The sequence below is a fragment of the Gadus chalcogrammus genome, chromosome 17, assembly GCF_026213295.1.
Source record: "Gadus chalcogrammus isolate NIFS_2021 chromosome 17, NIFS_Gcha_1.0, whole genome shotgun sequence".
NCBI classification, from domain to species: domain Eukaryota; kingdom Metazoa; phylum Chordata; class Actinopteri; order Gadiformes; family Gadidae; genus Gadus; species Gadus chalcogrammus.
Window position 1 is genome coordinate 4,629,009 of NC_079428.1, and position 18,337 is coordinate 4,647,345.

The window sequence follows — 18,337 nt, forward strand, 5'->3', positions numbered from 1 at the left end:
AATCAGTCTACCAGGAACTGGTAGGTTTATATGATCATCAAACATCCGGGTGGTCAATCCAAGTTGTAATGTCATATATATCACAGGGCAGATTTTGAAACAGCTTGTTATGGGCTAATCATATTCACCCATGGTGCTTAAATAGGGCCCTTTAACATCTGTAGGATACGTGCATGCAGTGACATGCACGGTTCCGTTAAGGTGCTCAGAGATTGGTGACAGCTGAGTGGTTCGATGGGAAGTGCCTGTGAGTGACAGCTGGGCAAATGGCATGCGTGTTACCTTGTCATTACAGGATATTGTGTGTGGAATCATAATAGAACAACCATCAAAATACGAGTTTACATGCTTGACCCCATGTAATCTCTCATTCCAGTGCCCTAGATAGAGAATGTATATGAAGCCTCATATAGGATTAATCTCTAAGCCCTATATGAAGACGCACTACATAACGTTATTAACTCCTCCACTCCCCTTGTTCCTATATAACCCGTTTTTCTTCATTCTTCTTCAGTCTTCCCATGATCATGCTTGCTTGATTGATCATTACAGCAAAAAAAAAAGAGATGAGAGAGAGGAGATGCGGAGGATGAGGAGGAGAGAGAGAGTGAGAGAGGAGGGGAAGGAGAGGGAGAGAGAAGGAGAGGAGAGAGAGGAGGAGAGAGAGAGAGAGGAGAGAGAGAGAGAGAGAGAGAGAGAGAGAATATCTATAGATATCCCAAAAATATTTTTAGCTCTAAAAAAAAGTAACCGAGGTCCGGACCGTGGTGACCTCCTAGCTATCTACTGGCATGTCTAGAGGTTATGTATTCAAGTGATGTGAACACTCAGCAGCTACATGCTTGGCAAAGATTGCAAATGAACCAGTTGGAGAACTGGAATTACCATGAATAACCTGTCGTTCTGTTTAGCTGTGGGATTATCTTTGTCTGGTCTGGTCACTCTTCCCATGATCATGCTTGCTTGATGGATCATTACAACAACAACAAAAGATTGTGTTGTGTGTTGTGTTGTGTATTTGGCAAGTGCTACGGTTTTCATATATGTTTATCTTTTTGCTAGTCTTGGCATATTGTTTATATTCTGGACCTCATTTGAGGCTCTTTATTAACCATTTTATATCTTCACAAAGATGTTCATTGTTCAGACGACCTCGTTCTACTTTGCATATGACTAGTAAAACGCTGAGACTTTGGCTAATTCACAGTATGCTTATGCGATTAATTCTCATTCTATTTTTAGCGGGGGTACGTTCAGTAAGCAACATAATACAAAGCAATAAAGAAATAAAGCATCATTCCCGGTTATTTCCCCATTTCAAATATATAAAAAACCTATGTTGAGGAATAGGAATGGTAAATGTCATTTAGAAAATCAAAGATTCTAACTTCCGAAGACTGAATGTGGCTCTGTAACAAGACGTGTGCTATCATTCAGAAGCATATTCCCAATAATATCTGAAAAAGGAAAAATTGTAATAATCGTATCCCCCAAAAGTGGCGTCCTTTTTAGTAAGAACTCAACTGTCCGCGGCACACAGCACTCCGGGGTGACCCTAGCACTTTTCAATCGTCCCATTAACGTCCAGTTTCCTCGCCGGCTCCCTGATGGAGGGCTGAGACCGGGGGAACTGCTTAGCGTCCAGCAGGTCCTTGTACTGGATCTCCGGTCGGATGAGGCGCAGGCAGGCCTCGGTGGTGGCGCTGTCCAGGCCCGGCCGCAGCTCGTAGCCCAGGACCCGCACCGAGCCGCACTGGTACGGCCGGATGTCTTCGTTCCCGATGTGGTGCGCCTCCACGGGCCCCGGCTTTGAGCAGGCAGACGCCGGCCAGCTGGTCCCGCCGCGCCCGCAGCAGCGCCACCTCCTGGTCCATGCGCTCCGGCCCGAAGCGCTGCACGTCCTCCCAGAAGCTGCGGTTGAAGGACTGGTACAGGTGCCAGTCCAGCGCGTTCCACTCCCGCAGCTTCTCGCGCTGCGCCGGCGTCAGCGACATGTTCACCACCGGCTGCCTGAGGTCAAAGCCGTCCTCTGCGCCGCCCGTCGGCCTGTAGTGGGCCTTGTTCAGGGTGAAGGACACCACGGCATCCAGCGGCCAGCAGAGGGCGTGCCTCAGCAGCACCATGGACTGGTCGAAGTACTCCGACAGCAGGATCAGCTTGAAGTTCTTGCGTATCGTGACCAGGCCCTCTCTCACCACCTCCTTGGTCACGTTGGCGTTGGGGTCCATGCCGAAGTCGAACCACAGCAGGTTGCGGGCGTAGTGGGAGTTACGGCGATGGGCCTTGGAAGCGACCGGGGTTGTCCGCAAAGGCCCCCAGGCTCTCTAGCTTGCGGAAGGTGGGGCATATGTCATGGAAGTAGGCAAAGGAGGACTTGGCCAGGGACAGGGGCTCTCGAAGGATGGAGAAGTAGAACGTGTCTTCGTGCAACACCTTCTGTACCTGAGGGCGACGAGAAAGAAAAAATACATTGAGTGACAAAAAAGTTGATTCGCAAATGTGGCTAATATGTATGAGTTTATCTTATTGGGTTTGGGTGCGGATATTTGCCCCTTTCACATGCTATTATTTAAGTGGCAAAAGCCCTTTATAATGAGGAGAGAAGGCAGAAAGTAAACCTGGTAAAGGAGTAAATCCACGGCAGACATATTTTACTATCAAAACAGATCTAATCAAAACCATTTTATGTCTTTAATTAGAAATGTCCAATTATATAAATGTGTGCACCCCATGCATCGTATGCTCAAGATTCAAATCAAGGGATGACATCATCACCAATATAATAAGACCCTATATTAACGGAGACAATGGCAACTTTGAACGCTAAAGAAATGAAGGGGGGGGGGGAAAGGTTTCAGGGCCCTTCGGCCTCATGCTCGGGGACCGTACCTCATCCTTATTAAATCTCAAGTGGTTCGCCATGATGTCGTATTTGGCGGCTCGGTTGCCGTGGTAGCCCTTGATGCGGTGGACGTTGAAGGGGAAGGGGTAGCCCAGCATGTAGCCCATGGGCAGGGCGAAGCGGAGGCCGTGCTCCTCACCGAAGCGGTAGAGCATGTTGAGGACCGTGTGCTGGCCGTCTTGTGGGTCTTCAGGAACATGAGGTGGGTGTGGGGCCGGCACGTCTCCGGTACCCTGGGCAACACGCTCAGGGGCCCCTCCAACGGCCCGACGGGCTGGAGGGAGCTGAACGGGAGACACTCTTTGAGCCCGGACGGAGAACGGAGCCACATCCTCTGCTATTTTCTCTCTCTCCTCTCTCTTTATCCCCTACCCCCACACCCCCCCCCCCCTGCACACACACACACACACACTACCTGAAGAATGCTTTAAAGGTCGATCATTACTTTTTCCCTTTACCCTCTTTAAATTCACTTCCCCCCCAAACCTCTCTCTCTTCTCTCTCTCTCTCTCTCTCTCTTCTCTCTCTCTCCTCTCTCTCTCTCTCTCTCTCTCTCTCTCTCTCTCTCTATATAATAATATCTATATCTATAGATCGATATACATATATCCTAAAAAAAAAATTGCTCCAAAAATGTACCGAGGTCCTGACCTTGGTAATTACCTTACCTCCTATAGATCTACTGGCATGTCGTTATGTATTCAAGTGATGGGAACACTCAGTTCATTTGCAATCTTTCAGGGTCGAAAGATTGCAAATGAACCAGTTGGAGAACTGGAATTACCTATTCCTCATGAATAACCAGTCCGTTTAGCTGTATATGTGATTGTCTTTGAATTTTTTTGCTTCAATTTGTGAAATGGCGACTTCACCACACCTTCAAGAAGAAGACACATGACTGACGAAACGGTTTGGTAGAAATGTAGCCTCATGTCTTATTTTTATGAGCTTAATACCTATTTTTTACCTACCGTTTAGCTTTCAAGCCATTTCAACTTTCACTTTCTATTTAAGTTGCACCATGGTTGCGCCCAAAGGTGACTCAGACGGAGCCACTAAAACGGGATCCGACTTTTGAGCCGAGTAGAAGGTAAAAAAAATAATACGGTGGAAAATACGGGGATTTTACACCTGCGTCTCCTGAATTAGGCTACCCTATAACTTGTAAACACATAATAAGTAATCGGCTACAATTAAACAGTTGTTAAAACCAGCGCCAAAATAGCATTTGGGGGAGAGTGTGTGACTGTGCATTCATTCATATGTGTGTGTGTTTGTTTCTCTGTGTGTGTGTGTGTGTGTGTGTGTGTGTGTGTGTGTGTGTGTGGTGTGTGTGTGTGTGTGTGTGGGTGTGTGTGTGTGCGTGCGTGGTGTGTGTGTGTGTGCGTGCGTGCGTTTCTCAGACCTGTTGTTGAGATACAACGATGTGCACTGTCTGGCGAAGCCGGCGACCAGCAGGCCTAAGATGACCCACCCCAGCCAGCGCAACCATGGTCTCCGATAGCCGCTGAGACGATCTGGAGCGGGCATGGTTATGAAAATTGTTACGGAGGTTATTACCAGGGTATGCTGTTGACTAGGACTGTGATTAGCAAATTCGCAATATTTCATGCAAAGCAGACTGTCAAAAGGATACAGCTGCATACAATTCAGACAGGCTATGTGTTACGCCCTGTGAGGGGGGTATAGAAAAAAACAACGAGGACGCATTATTGGTCAAATACATATTGAAGACAATATTGAAGACAACAATAAAAGAAAGAAAGCAAATCATAAATAGTATGTGTAACGGCTAAAGTGATGGGCAATAGGTAGGCCTACTATTTAATTTTTTGGAGGGGTGCTCGTTTCAAGCTGTAGGCCTACTCCAGTCCGCGGTAACACTTTTTAATAATGTGCTATAATAAATAGCAAACTAGTCATTCCCTAATATTTGTCTTTTTGGCACAAGTTTATCGTCTTTTTTCACTGACCACAGAGTGTCGCCGGTTAGAGTTAGGATTAGGGCTATGTGTTAGGGTTAGGTCCATGTGCTAGGGTTAGGGCCGTGTGTTAGGGTTAGGGTTAGGGTCGTGTCATAGGGTTGGGTTAGGGGTTATTCAAACAACTAATATTTAAGGAATGATGAAAAAAGGTAACTTGTGCCAAATAGATATTTTAGTAACAATAACAATATTAACAAAGGGTTAGGTCTGGTTTGTTATTGCAACTTATTATAAAGGGTTACCAACACTATATTCACTTATTGTTGTGTATACACACAAAGGCAAACGAGGATCCCGAACAGAATAATTGTAGGCCTATACTGCCGTCTACTTGTATAAGACATGTGAACATAAATAATGTGGAATCTTGTAAGACTAAACGCAGGCTAAATTTTGCCTTGCGCTTTGTGCTTGAGTTTTCAAAGCATTCGTTCTTTGATATGCACATTCGATTAACGTTTAGTTATGAGAAAATAGGTCCAACGAGAGTAATTACTGAAAACAATATTTTCTTTAAGTTTGTTTTGAAACATTTGGATCGTAGCCTATAAAATAAACTCACCGCTCGATTCTCCGATTAGCAGGCCCATCGTTTACCGCTCAGATCCCCTGTCTCACTCTCTCGCTCTCTCGCTCTCTCCCTCCCTTGCTCTCGCTTTCTCTCTCTAGTGCTCTTGTATCCAAGTGCACTGACTTACCACATTTCTGCAGCGATTCTAGACCAGCAGTCCAGCACCGAGACACCAGCCCTCTTTCTGCTCATAATGCCACCTGTAGACATTCCTCCATTTACTGGACACACTCGTTTCCACACACGCACACGCACGCACGCAGGTACCCAAATAAACACAAACACCTTGAAAATGTGCAACAGTGACACCTAGCCATGGAGTGCGGTATATTCAGAACAATTCTTTGTGCCATTGTTGTATCTAGTTCATTCAGGTAAAGAACTAGAAAGATAGTTACTCGGTGGATTAAAAAAAAAAAGTACAAGTTAAACCTTGGCCACGGTGTTTGTTACATGCTTACGGTTGGCCGTATGGTAGGCTACACAGGAGAGGCTTCGTAGAAATGCATGCCGTCATTCGATTGACCCAAATTTGAAGTAAATGCCTTCAGGTGTTCAGTTCGGTCACCGTTAATCAAACGCAAGTCAGTTTATTGTTGAGCATTACGTCACATATACAGTAACTATCTATTGTTGCTAAAATCTTATACTGCAAGACCTCGTGGCGCAACGGTAGCGCGTCTGACTCCAGATCAGAAGGTTGCGTGTTCAAATCACGTCGGGGTCAGTACGCTTTTGGTTACAGTTTGTGAATTTAACTTGGAAGAATATTTATTATAATGTTATCTGTTATATACAAAAATATACTGTAACATTGCTGAATCAATTTATCACTCTCTCGGTGTCCCCACAAAACAGATGTCAAATTTGCATTGAATGTAAATTACAAAACGCTAATTGATGAGGAATTAATGTTAATATATTTGTGTACATTTATTTTATTACAAAAAATGGCAAGACATAGGGCCTATAGCATGACATACATTGAATGAGTACATTCACAATAATTTATTGCTGTTCACACTGAAATCCGATTTTGCTATATCTTGACTTCATAGCCATATCATTCACATAATCACATTATGACAAAATATTACAAAATGTAATTACAAAATGTGTTAATGACCCATTTCTTCTTATTAATAAGGCTCAGTCAGGCGGCTTTGTGTACAACTTTCTTTTATATTCATTAGTTTATTAAGTGGTGTAAGTAGGATGCATTTGCCAGCAGGTACAATTATTTACAGGAACAATTGTAAATAGTGACAAAATCGTCTTCTTTCTAATCTACTATCGTCACTATAAGGCAAACTATATATCTTATTCCGCTTTAATCAGTAAGATAACTGCTTACACTACGTGTGATTATATGATATGTTACAAGAATGAGGATGTGGAAAAAATATAACAGTTATTGGTCACAATAAATATGGTGATGATAATGATAACGATGATGCAGTCGGTGCCTTGAACGTTGTTCGCTATTTTTCCTCTATGCATTGAAGTCGTGCTTACTGTTGAGGAAATGGAAAATGCAGTGATCAGTCAGAAGAATAATTGATAAATAATGATTAAATAATTATTTGATAATAATATAACAAATAAAAGCACTCGTGAGCTTAGAGAAAGCTTGGTTGTCACAATGTGTGTGCGCTGTGTGTGTGTGTGTGTGTGTGTGTGTGTGTGGTGTGTGTGTGTGGGTGTGTGTGTGTGGTGTGGTGTGTGTGTGTGGTGTGTGTGTGTGGTGTGTGTGTGTGTGTGTGTGTGTGTGTGTGGTGTGTGTGTGTGTGTGTGTGTGTCCACTCACCTCTTTGCCAGAGCAGGTGCCACAGAGACACCCAAACATCCGTTGACCATCTGGATCAGGCAGAGCACCATGCTGACGCCCGCGGTGACAATCAGAATGGAGAATAGCGTGAGGTTGAACTCCACCACGCCCGCTGGCTTGATGCACTTGCTCCACCATTCCTTGTTTTCGAGGTAGCTCGCGTTTCTTAGGAGAAAAAAAACAAACATGTTTTTTGTTGTTGTTGTTTCATCCCACAATAGAATGGTAGTCTTGGTATGGGGTGTGGTCCTGGCGATCGGCAAGCGACCGTGCTAATGACATTGCTAGAATAACACACACAATATGACAATTTTAGCCTCTTTTTGATCGAGTCCTAATGAGCCCTAAGAGAGAGCCACAATGGATGAGCGCGTGATCGCCGCAAAGTTTTACGACCGCAATGAAACATTAACAACGACAATTTTGTGACCCTCCTTTATGTAGCCAACAAGTTTTAGTGCTTGCAAATGATTTGATACAAGCAGTCAAATAACCCCGTGTAATATATTGTCAGGTGGGTTAAGCCTAATAAAAAAGAACCAATGTCTCACGATTAGTAACCAGAACAATTAATTTCTCCCTTACAGGCCCAGGAAAGGTGTTCCCCACTCATCGGTGCCGCTGGTCGAGTTTTTCCACAAGCAGGTCGGCCCGTTGACCACGCCGAGGGAGGCGGCGCTCAAACTGTACACAGCCCCATTACTCCGGCCGCCGCAAACCCGATGGACAGGAACATCTATGGATCACAGATCACAGATCTCACAAAATCACAATGTTAGGGTACATATTGATTCGGCTCTGTCTTTTAAGCCATATACGCAAAGTGCCACGGCGGGCACTGTACGGGAACTTCAACAACACGACAACCACCACAACTTTCCCGATGGAAGGTTCTCTCTCTTTCTCTTTAAAAGACCCCTATAGTTATCACGATGACCTGTGTGCTAATCCCGACCTGTGTGCGCACCCGGAGCAACCCCATTATTGCTCCGGGTGCGTCTTAACCCAAAAACGGTTGGATTGTCACTGCTTTGGCGAGGAGCCAGCATATTGTGGCTAATCTGTCTGAGAATATCCGTTTGAGAACATCGGAACAAACCTCCCTGGTCTGAACCTCTGCTTGAACATCTCGGGGAAATCGGTCTGAGACACATCTGTCTGCACATCTGTCCAAGGTTTCTTTTCTTCTCCGAAAAGGATGTGGCTGGAATAAATATAAGTGCGCCCTGAGTTGGAGCCAAACCTCACACTTACCCCACAGCGGTTGTTGCAACAGCCCTTGGCGCTGGTCAGATGAATGTGGATGGCAGGGATGAGCACCTGGATCAGAAATAAATGAGGGTCAGAGTGTGTGTGTGTGTGTGTGTGGGGTGGGGGGGGGGGGGGGGGGGACATGTCACAGAAAAGCTAAGGCATGCTGGACTACATACATTTGTTGCAAAATCGACACATTATTTAGGGGGGGTTGACCCTTCAGTTAGCCCATGAGCCCATGGTGTCTGAACTTAATACAAAACAATCAAACCAACCAAACAAGGGGGACTCACCATTATCCCACCACCGATGAATCCTCCCATGTATTTGACCTCCTCCGTAATGTGATCTGCATACTTAGTGGACCAGTCGGGGAAGAACAGAATGATGTTGCATATGATCGACACGGCGGCCAGGACATACAGAGTGATGCCGATCACCTTGGAGCAACCGCCTGTACACATGTTGATTTTTTAAGAAGCGGAGACGATGAAGAAAGAGAGGGAAAAAAATCACAAGAGAAGACAATGTCTTTGCAAAAATATCAGATCCTTAAATCCCAAATGTGAGAGATGTCCCGCGCAGGGTATGTACAGAAGGTAGAGACAGGGACGCGGCCCAACTATATATAGGCTGGTACGTGTATGGTCTAGGAATCGTGAGAAGATAGGTATAAAAGGTGGGAGTGAACAAAGATAAGAATAGTTCAGTCTCTACCTACTCCCACGCACCGTGACGGATCATCAACGCATGTGTCATCCGACACATAAGATTGGTTTGTTTTATTGATGGTCTTACTAAAAAATAGGAACATGAACAGAGAAGCAGCTGAAAAAGGAGCTCGGTTGTTCAGTTAATTAGTGATCTCAACACAGATCGGCAGGCATTGTACATGTTCAAAAACATCAATATAAGTTGTGTTCTTTTTTTTATGATTTCATTACATCCGCATCCATTGTAGGCCTACGTGTTCATAAAAGTAAATATTTATACTATTCTTTTTGGGGGGGGGGGATTTAAGCAAACATGAAAGTTCTGTTGCATTCATTATCATTTGTTTTGATGGAAACAACCAAGACTAACGGCCCTCATCACACTGTCAACAGGTGTGTGTGTGTGTGTGTGTGTGTGTGTGTGTGTGTGTGTGTGTGTGTGTGTGTGGTGTGTGTGTGTGTGTGTGTGTGTGTGTGGTGTGTGTGTGTGTGTGTGTGTGTGTGACGTGGGTTTTATTGCTCCGCTATCACAGAATGATTGGGGGCTATGATGGAGGAGCATGACGGAGATATCACCGCAGGGTGGAAGTCCAGGGGACCGGCACACCCCTCCACACAAACAAACACGAACACACACACAGATGGACAACCCACAGGCAAACACCAGGGTCCTACTTATCACTGTGAAGGGTAAGCATTATTGGGTCAAAAAAACGAAAGGTTTCCATGACAGCAGAATCCAAAGATCCCAGCAGGGCCGTTATCCGAGGAGATGTCAGCCCGACTGGCGGTTTAAAACAAGCATATATGAGTAAAAGGTGTTTGAATAAATCACAAGATAAGCTTGAAAAAGAAGAACATCTAATTAATTAAATCAAAACACACGGACATGTCTTCTCCTGACGGTCACGTATTGAAATCAGACGTGAAACGTATATTACGGGTGTTATATCGCGGTCTTATCCCCCATCTCAGGGATTCGGTGAGCATTGATACAGCAGGGAGTGGTCGTGAACCATGGCACTCTTATCCTTACACATCAAGGTTCTCCGAGCATCTAGGCAGGGCGTCCCCCGCCTAATGTGGGGTGACAAGGCTGAGTAAAGTCCTCTCGGAAAGCATTCATGCGTGATAAGACGGCAGGGAAGTTCCATCGTACGGTACCTCAAACGAAGTGCGAATCTTTTGGTTTTTCGGCATTCCTGTAAGACAATAGTCTGACCCACAATTCGTTGTTTAACTTTTATTAAAGAGGAGAAATTGTGGAATGGCGTAGGAAAGCATCCTGTACATTTGAAAGCACACATGTGATGTGCAAAAGAGGAAAAGAGTCCCTTTCTAAATCTTTGCAGTTACTTTAACGGCTATTGTTCCTATCAATCCGGTCAATATTGCGTTAACTTGCTCGTATGTTACTTCAAATGAGACCACACAATCGAGGGCAGTAGATTATTCATTATTATCAGTGGAAACTATTTACCATGATTATGACATCAATGACATTTATGATTTTAAATTGCCCTGGATCATAAGTTCCTATCTGGTTACATAAACCTGTACTAAACCAAAGTACAGAATCAAAAAACTCTGAACACAATTATTTTCTTTGTCTTTATTATAACCAAACTACTTCAGTAGGCCTACATTTCTAAGTAGGTCTACTAACTGTACAAGTAGAACATTGTAGTAGACCAGTAATGACCTCCCTGGATATTTTCTCTACTCCAAATTATTGTAGGACTTTGACAAGAAGTAGGTTAGTGTTGGCCATGACCAGGCAGTAAATATCTTATCCTCTATTGTACATGGATTTCCAATCACCAACCGTCATAGTCCTTGGGGTTTCTGTGGGTCATAAACGGAAGGCCATGTCCGGGTATAATAACATCAGCGTTCCTCAGCGCCCTCTTTCGGTTGACCACCTGTACTGTGGCGTTTTCACTCAACGCCTGCCAGCTCTCCCGGTCCCCGCAGCATTCAAACAAGTCCCCAGCCACCAACACTATTCCTGTGGAGGTTCCCCTCACTTCCAAACTGACGTCGTGTCCCGTGTGTCCCGGCGTGGGCACGATTGACACCTGGGGAGGAAAGGAGAATGAAATAGTGATGATAACAGTTCACAGCATCCACCAGGCAGCGTATCATTTACTAGACACTCGGAACAACCGCCACTAGAGGTCGCTTTTTGCCAAGAGTCTAGAGACCGAGGCAGGTGATGCCCGAACAGCAGATACATTGTTGCCAGATCATGCAAGACTGAATCAAACTCGTAAACGTACATGTTCGTCAATGTGGTAAGGTTTCCCCTCCGCCAGTTGATTTGGGGTGTATCTGTCTCCCTCACTAATATCGCACCCCACAACTATCATGGACTTTTGAAAAAGACCCAAGTTCCCTATGTGGTCCGAGTGTCCGTGCGTTCCCACGACCCAATCCACGTCTCCCGTCTCCAGACCCCTCTCCCTCAGCGTCGTAAGCAGAAGGTCTCGGTCCCACGGACCCCCCGTGTCAACCAGAATAGTCCTGGGCCCCGTTACCAGGGTAACGGTACCGTCGGCCCGAAAATATCCGTCCGGCTGCGACACACAGTAGCCCACTTTAAGGACCGACACGGAATACGGATTGCCAGGAAAGTCCAACACCCGTGATTCTGTGCAGAGGGTCGCCTTGGCTTGGCCAGAGACCGAACTCTCCTCACTTTCCATTGCTATACAATTCATCAACGTGGTTGTTTATAACTTGTTCAGGAAGAGGAGTAAGAAATTATTCTGCATTTGCTATGTTTTTCTTCGCTGGACACATGAGTGCAGATTGGACACATGCACCACGAGGAATGGACACGCATTTTTACGCATGACGTCCCTTCCGCCACCTTTCTCTACGATGATGCTAATGATGATGATGATGATGATGATAGTGTAAAAACTCTTAAATTGAATATCCAACGGTGTCGTCGCGGAAGTAGTGCAATCACTATTTATGTCCGATAATAAAGACGCGATGGCCAGATTATACAGAATGTATATATGGACACTTTAAAAGTCCTATTATAATGTAATATGAATAAGAGGTAATTTATTTTATTATTGTCTTTATTATATCTCTTAAAAATAATGAATGTGGTTTGAATAAAGATATATATCAGGAACCTTTGCGCCGGTAATTTGCGCTGGTAGAGCCGCAATAGTTGGTGAACTCGGCTCGGGCTACGTCACTTCCACTGACAACAATGGCGGCCAAAACAGTTATGGAAAAGGGAACCTCTGTTATGGAGCCGCTGAAGGGAGTTCTGCTCACATACTTCATGCCAGAATCATGTTACGACTCTTTCTTCTTAGATTTCAACTTTCTAGATGGTAAGTTGGCGATTGTCACGTAATGCGTAATAAAAATGATCTGTAATAAAAGTACAGGCGATCGTTTACGTTGAAGAGGATGAAGTTCAGTGGGCGGAGTTATACACCGGGCACTACGTGATTGGATGGTCAACGAAATTTGCATATCAGCATAATTACAGCGCTCAGGATACTACTTGACTATTTATTGGCTAATTTGAAAAAAATGTACTTTATATTTGACCTCATTAAATATTACGTTCGAAATCAGTAACATCACAAATAACTCATATCCTATACGTTACAAGGACATGTCTTTAGTCAACGCTGATTGATCAGAATTTAATAAGGTGATCAATAAAATCCCATCTTATAACTGATAGAGTTAAGGGTTGATAGAACACTAGTAACTGGGAGGGGCTCCTGTTTAATTTAGACTTTAATTGATCATACTTAATCAGAACTCGGCTAGGGAGAGTCAATGTGATGATCTGATTTGAGTGTTGTTGTATACGTCCACAGTGCCATGTCTGAAGATAGTTCTCAGCAAAGGGTTAGGCATCGGAATCATCCTGGGATCACTGATGGGTAGGTGTCATTCTCTCTCACTCCGTGCCTCCTTCTCTCTCTCTCTTTATGCAAAGTTATGCCATATCTGTAGGCTACGGTATTCAAAGTCCCACGCTCATATGAGCAAAATGTGCAAAACTATTTCTTTATATTTGTTTCAGTGTTTGGTAAAACTATTTACTAGTGTGGCGATTTTGACTAAGGATTACATTTGTATCGATTTTCCTATGTGAGGATTAAGTCGAATAATCCTAGAATCGACTGTGTTATTGTATCATAGTGTAAACATCCTTCCCAGAGAGGAAGGATGTTCTAATGATTTCCCTTCCCGTTCTCCTGTGTGTGTGTTTGTGTGTGTGTGGGGATTCTGTTCCACAGTAAAGTTACCCCAGATTCTGAAGCTCATGGGGGCGAAGAGTGCAGAGGGGATCAGCTTCCACTCTGTGCTGCTGGAACTGCTGGCCATCACGGGCACCATGGCCTACAGCATCAGCAACAATTTCCCCTTCAGGTGGAACACTAGAACATCCAACACGTAATCCAAATTCATCCCGGTTAGGTTGATTTTAAGATATCAACCTGCGAGGGACTAAAGAGGAAAATTTGCCATGTTGTGTGTGTGTGTGCGTGTGGTTCTTTGGGTCACACGTTGTGTCCGTACTGCAGTGCCTGGGGCGAGGCACTCTTCCTCATGTTGCAGACCGTCGCCATTGGTTTCCTGATTCAGCACTATGGCGGGAAAACCGCGAGAGGTACGGGCCTACTTCATCCCAAAGCTAGAATCTTCTGGAGCGTTGTGCTGGAAGAAAGACCGCAGTACATGTCATCAATATCGCATGTCTGTCTTATAATTATTATTCATATTATTATGCACATTCAGGCTTATTCAGAAATGCACATCTTTTTAATGAGACTTAATTAGGCGTATCATTAAGTCTCCTTCAATTAATAAGACTAGAGTTAGGAGCAGGCTGGAATTAATTGGAACCTTACGACAAATGTGTCGTTTTCCATCAGTGGAGTCCGACTAAATACATCAATCAGCACAGAACCATGTCAGAAAGAAAGAAAGAATAAAAAGCTCCCCCATAGCGTCAAGCTTTTCTCATTCGTCCTTGCATCACAGGCGTAACCAGGGTCAAATCCTAGCATGACACATTATACCACCAGGTGTGAGTGTGATTAGCCCTTTCAAGCTGTTTTGGAAAGCTGCCTCTTCTGACATCACAAGTGGGAGCGTGTCCACTAGACGTGTGCTGGATAGATCGGTCTACCAGCCTACCCAGTGGACTGTAGCAAACGTCGCTCATCTATCCGGCACACATCTAGGTGGACACGCCCATGTGATGTCAGAAGAGGCCGAATTTCAAAACGGCTTGTACGTCACCTTTAAACGGGGCATGAGATTCAAACGGCCACCACGTGTGTGTGTGACGTGTGGAGGAGTCACTCGTCACTCGTCCCTCCTCTCCCAGGCCTCCTCTTCGTGGCGGTGTACTTCAGCGTGCTGGCGGCGGTGCTCTCCCCGCCATGCCCGCGTCCATGGTGACGACCATGCAGGCCTCCAACGTGCCCGCCGTCATCATCGGAGGGTAGGTCCCTCGAGCAGGGGAGGGTGTGTTTGAGTGGGGGGGGGGGGGGGGGGGGGGGTGACGTCACCAGTTAGTGCCACGGTAAATGAGGCCGTACGTTCGTACGCTACGCTGGGGTTCGGCAAAGGCAAGCCGGATTGTATTTCTCTGATGTAAATGTCGATATTTTGTCATTGTGGGTTCGGCCGAACGATGCCGTAACATTTGACTTCATCAGATTATGTTACAATGTCCACATCACTTCCTGTAGGGATGTCCTCACAGAGCTTATGTGTGTCCTACACAGAACTGCGTGGTGAGTGTTAGTCTTTCTCAATCCAACACAATATGAGGCTTGTGTAGTCGGTCCTTTTTTTTAAAATTTATTATTGTAAATATTACTTATCTTATTTGATTTGATCCTTCATACTTTGTGCACCGCGGGTCAGAGACAAACAAAATGTCAGTTCTTCTATTTGTCTTGTGCGTCTTTTGTAATTGACAATAAAACTGACTTTGACTTTTTCTCATCAAGATCTTTTTCTAGTTTGGCATCTTCACTGTTCTACCTACCGACCCAACGACCCGCCGACCTCACTGGCATTTAACGATGCGTATACGACCCGGTTCTCTCTCCTCAGTTGCTCCAGGCCGCCACTAACTACCGCAACGGACACACCGGACAGCTGTCGGCCATCTCGGTCTTCCTGCTCTTCGCCGGATCCCTCGCGCGCATCTTCACCATCCATGGGTGTGTGTGGTGTGTGTGTGTGGTGTGTGTGTGTGTGTGTGTGGTGTCTGTGTCTGTGTGTGTGTGTGTGTGCGGCGCGTTCTACAACTATTATGATCTTAATGTGACGTAAACAAATGATGTCTTCCAACACGCAGGAAACCGAGACAACCTGATGGCTCTTACCTATGTCATATCCTCTACCTGCAACGGCATCCTCGCCCTCCAGTTGATCTACTACTGGAACAGCGGCTCCAAGCAGAAGAAGAAGAGCGAGTAGGAAGTGGCAGGATGTGGCAGGAAGTGACCCTACAGGAGAGGGGAGATGGGGTGGTGGGGGGGGGGGGGGGGGGGGATTCCATCACCTTTGATGCGTGGGTCTCAGACTATTCATTTGTCTGGTGGGGCGTGTTTGTTAATCAGGCTTTGCTGTAGACGACACACAAAAACACACACGCACACACATACTGAAGGATAGTACGGGTTTTTAATTGACATGGCAAACAGGTCTATGGTCTGAGGTTTGTTATATTGACTTCCGCCTGAACACTTGCATGCCTGTGATCCAGATTGACTTCTGGTTCAATGTGGTCCGAGGCATGGAGAGAGACCATCCCTTAATGTCTCTAAGGGCAAGTCCACACCAGGGACCTTGATGTTTTGAGTTGGCTCTCGTGCAAAGTGACGCATTCCAGGGTGTCCATTCCAGTTCACCACAATCCCAGGTTACTACAGTCCCTTCCAACGATTATTATATTAGTTGTAGTTTTTTTTGCGATTTTTTTGAGATTATCATTTTACTGTCATCCACTAGTGGACCTTTCATTGAGTGTTGTTCAAGCCGGTCTCTTATCCATGTCACACAGAAACTGATTTGATCTAGAAGTGTGAAGGGGATTATTTGAGTGAGTGTGTTTTCTGGGACAGGACTTTCGATTTAGTTTGTTTTTAATGCTAATTTGCACTCTGTTGCATGAAAACAATGTGGCACCCGTGTGTGAGCTGGTGGAACTGTGTGTGTTGTGTGTGTGTGTGTGGTGTGGTGTGTGTGGTGTGTGTGTGTGTGTGTGGTGTGTGTGTGTGTGTGTGTGTGCCAAAGACGTGTTCAACCATTGATAAGAAATATTCTCTCGACACAACGTGCAAACTGTAGTCATACCGTTAACGGTTTGATTAATTGATTAAACAGACAATGAATCAAATGGAGACGGCCCTATAAGTTTGTAGCAATAATAAAGTCTGTATAGTATTAATGTAATCATTTTTCAATCGCTGCTGTTCCATATGCTGAAATGAAAAAAGATGATTCTAAAACAGTTGATTAATCCCATACACTAGATACATTGTGAAATGTATTTGAACATATTCTAAAAGGGCATGCATGATACATTGGGAAAAGGGTTTTGGGTGTCTTGAGCTACTGTGGACTATGTTGCCGTTTAAGATACATTTATTTTTTTGGTTTTCATGTTCACTTATTAAAAAAAGATATGTGCTGATGGAAATATGTCTCAGAGTGCTGTTATTCCAGTGATTTAAATTGTCAGTATTTTTATCTTAGTGAGTCTGCCTTGTGTATGAAAAGTGCTACATAAATAAAGTTGCCTTGCCTTAGTTCTTGAGGGGTCAGTAGTTTACTGACATGTGTCCTATTGATGCCCCTAGAGGGAGACACACTTTAACTTACATGTGCTGTAGAACTGTAGAAGTTTCTGCGCTGGAAAAGGTTTGGCCCTATATACCGAGAATATTGGTTCACTGGTGAAACTTTGGATGTGGACGAAAATAAAATACTTATTTAAAATAAGTTTTCTCATAAGTCGTTTTCTTTCTTTTTTAAAAACATTATATTTAGTCCTTCGATTCTCGTGCCCCTTTTTAAAGCACGATGTATTATCAGTAAATCTGTCCATCAAAAGCCTTTTTTTTTCTTTGTTTCTTTGTTATTCCTTTCTCTTCTTTCCTGAATGACCCCCCGCCCCCCTCTCTCTAATGTGTTCTAAATGGTCACGAAATTAACAAACGCATATTTTCCAATTAGACGTGGTTGGCACTGCGGCGGAACGAAGAGATAGGCCTATTTAAACACAACATTTTTAGTCAATTGAAAAAAATTAGCTCTCACGCACTTAGCCTTGTTTCAACGGAGACGCTTATATTTAACTGCGTTATAAGTTTTTTAAACATTAACATATTATATAAATTAACGGAATAGAGGGCTGGGTGGGTTGCTGCTGATTGTGTTCAGATTCGAACGAATTTATAAATCGATTTTTTTACCTTTAAATATGTAGGGTACTTCTACCCATTTAGAGCTTAAAGAAGAAGACAGAAATAGCAGCGAGAGACAAAAAAGAAAGTGAATGGTGGTCTTTAGTTCACACGCAGCTGGGGGGCTTGAATGGGGTGGGGGGGGGGGGTGTGGGGTTGGGGGGCTTGTAAATGGGCACTGGCACCAGAGGGTGGGTGAGGCGGGGTGGTTTGGGTTGTGGAGGAAAAAAAACGCAAAAAAAAAGCAACTCAGTCTTATCTGTTGGTGTGTGTGTGTGGGGGGGGGGCGTGGCCTATAGATGTTGGCCGGCGATTGTGGAGTCGTACGGGCGTCGTATCACTGCGACTCGCCATCTTGGGAGGTCTTCCTGGGTCCTAATGAGGGGCCTGTTGCTCAGAGGGAGTGGCAGAAACTGGCCTGAGCAACATAACAGGGTTTGTTTGGGATGGGAGTCCAGCAGCGGCCCTTCATGTGAATTGGCTGTGTGTGTCGGTGTGTGGTCTCATTATAGGGCTGAAGTGAAACCGCCACAGACGGTGGGAGGTGGAGGTCAGGTGGTCGTGGCAGTTGTGATGGGGCTGTCGTCGAGGTGGTGGGGGTAGTTGG

At 44.8% G+C, this 18,337-nt stretch overlaps 1 protein-coding gene, 1 non-coding gene and 3 pseudogenes across 2 annotated transcripts; 2 read left to right on the forward strand and 3 right to left on the reverse strand.

Annotated features, from left to right (window-relative positions):
• Positions 1-1,388: 1,388 nt before the first annotated feature.
• On the reverse strand, positions 1,389-5,536 carry LOC130370120 (galactose-3-O-sulfotransferase 2-like; annotated as a pseudogene).
• Positions 5,537-6,113: 577 nt separating this feature from the next.
• Positions 6,114-6,185, forward strand: trnaw-cca (transfer RNA tryptophan (anticodon CCA)). Its single transcript has one exon. It is a non-coding gene; the product is annotated as a tRNA-Trp (tRNA).
• Positions 6,186-6,792: 607 nt separating this feature from the next.
• Positions 6,793-9,126, reverse strand: LOC130370423 (transmembrane 4 L6 family member 4-like; annotated as a pseudogene).
• A 1,363-nt stretch (positions 9,127-10,489) lies between these two features.
• Positions 10,490-12,214, reverse strand: mblac1 (metallo-beta-lactamase domain containing 1). Its single transcript, XM_056575890.1, has 2 exons — positions 11,533-12,214; positions 10,490-11,331 (listed from the first exon to the last, which is right to left on the reverse strand). The coding sequence occupies exons 1-2, from the start codon at positions 11,971-11,973 to the stop codon at positions 11,071-11,073; spliced, it is 702 nt and encodes a 233-aa protein (XP_056431865.1). The 5' UTR covers positions 11,974-12,214; the 3' UTR covers positions 10,490-11,070.
• Positions 12,215-12,439: 225 nt separating this feature from the next.
• Positions 12,440-15,739, forward strand: LOC130370424 (mannose-P-dolichol utilization defect 1 protein-like; annotated as a pseudogene).
• Positions 15,740-18,337: the final 2,598 nt, after the last annotated feature.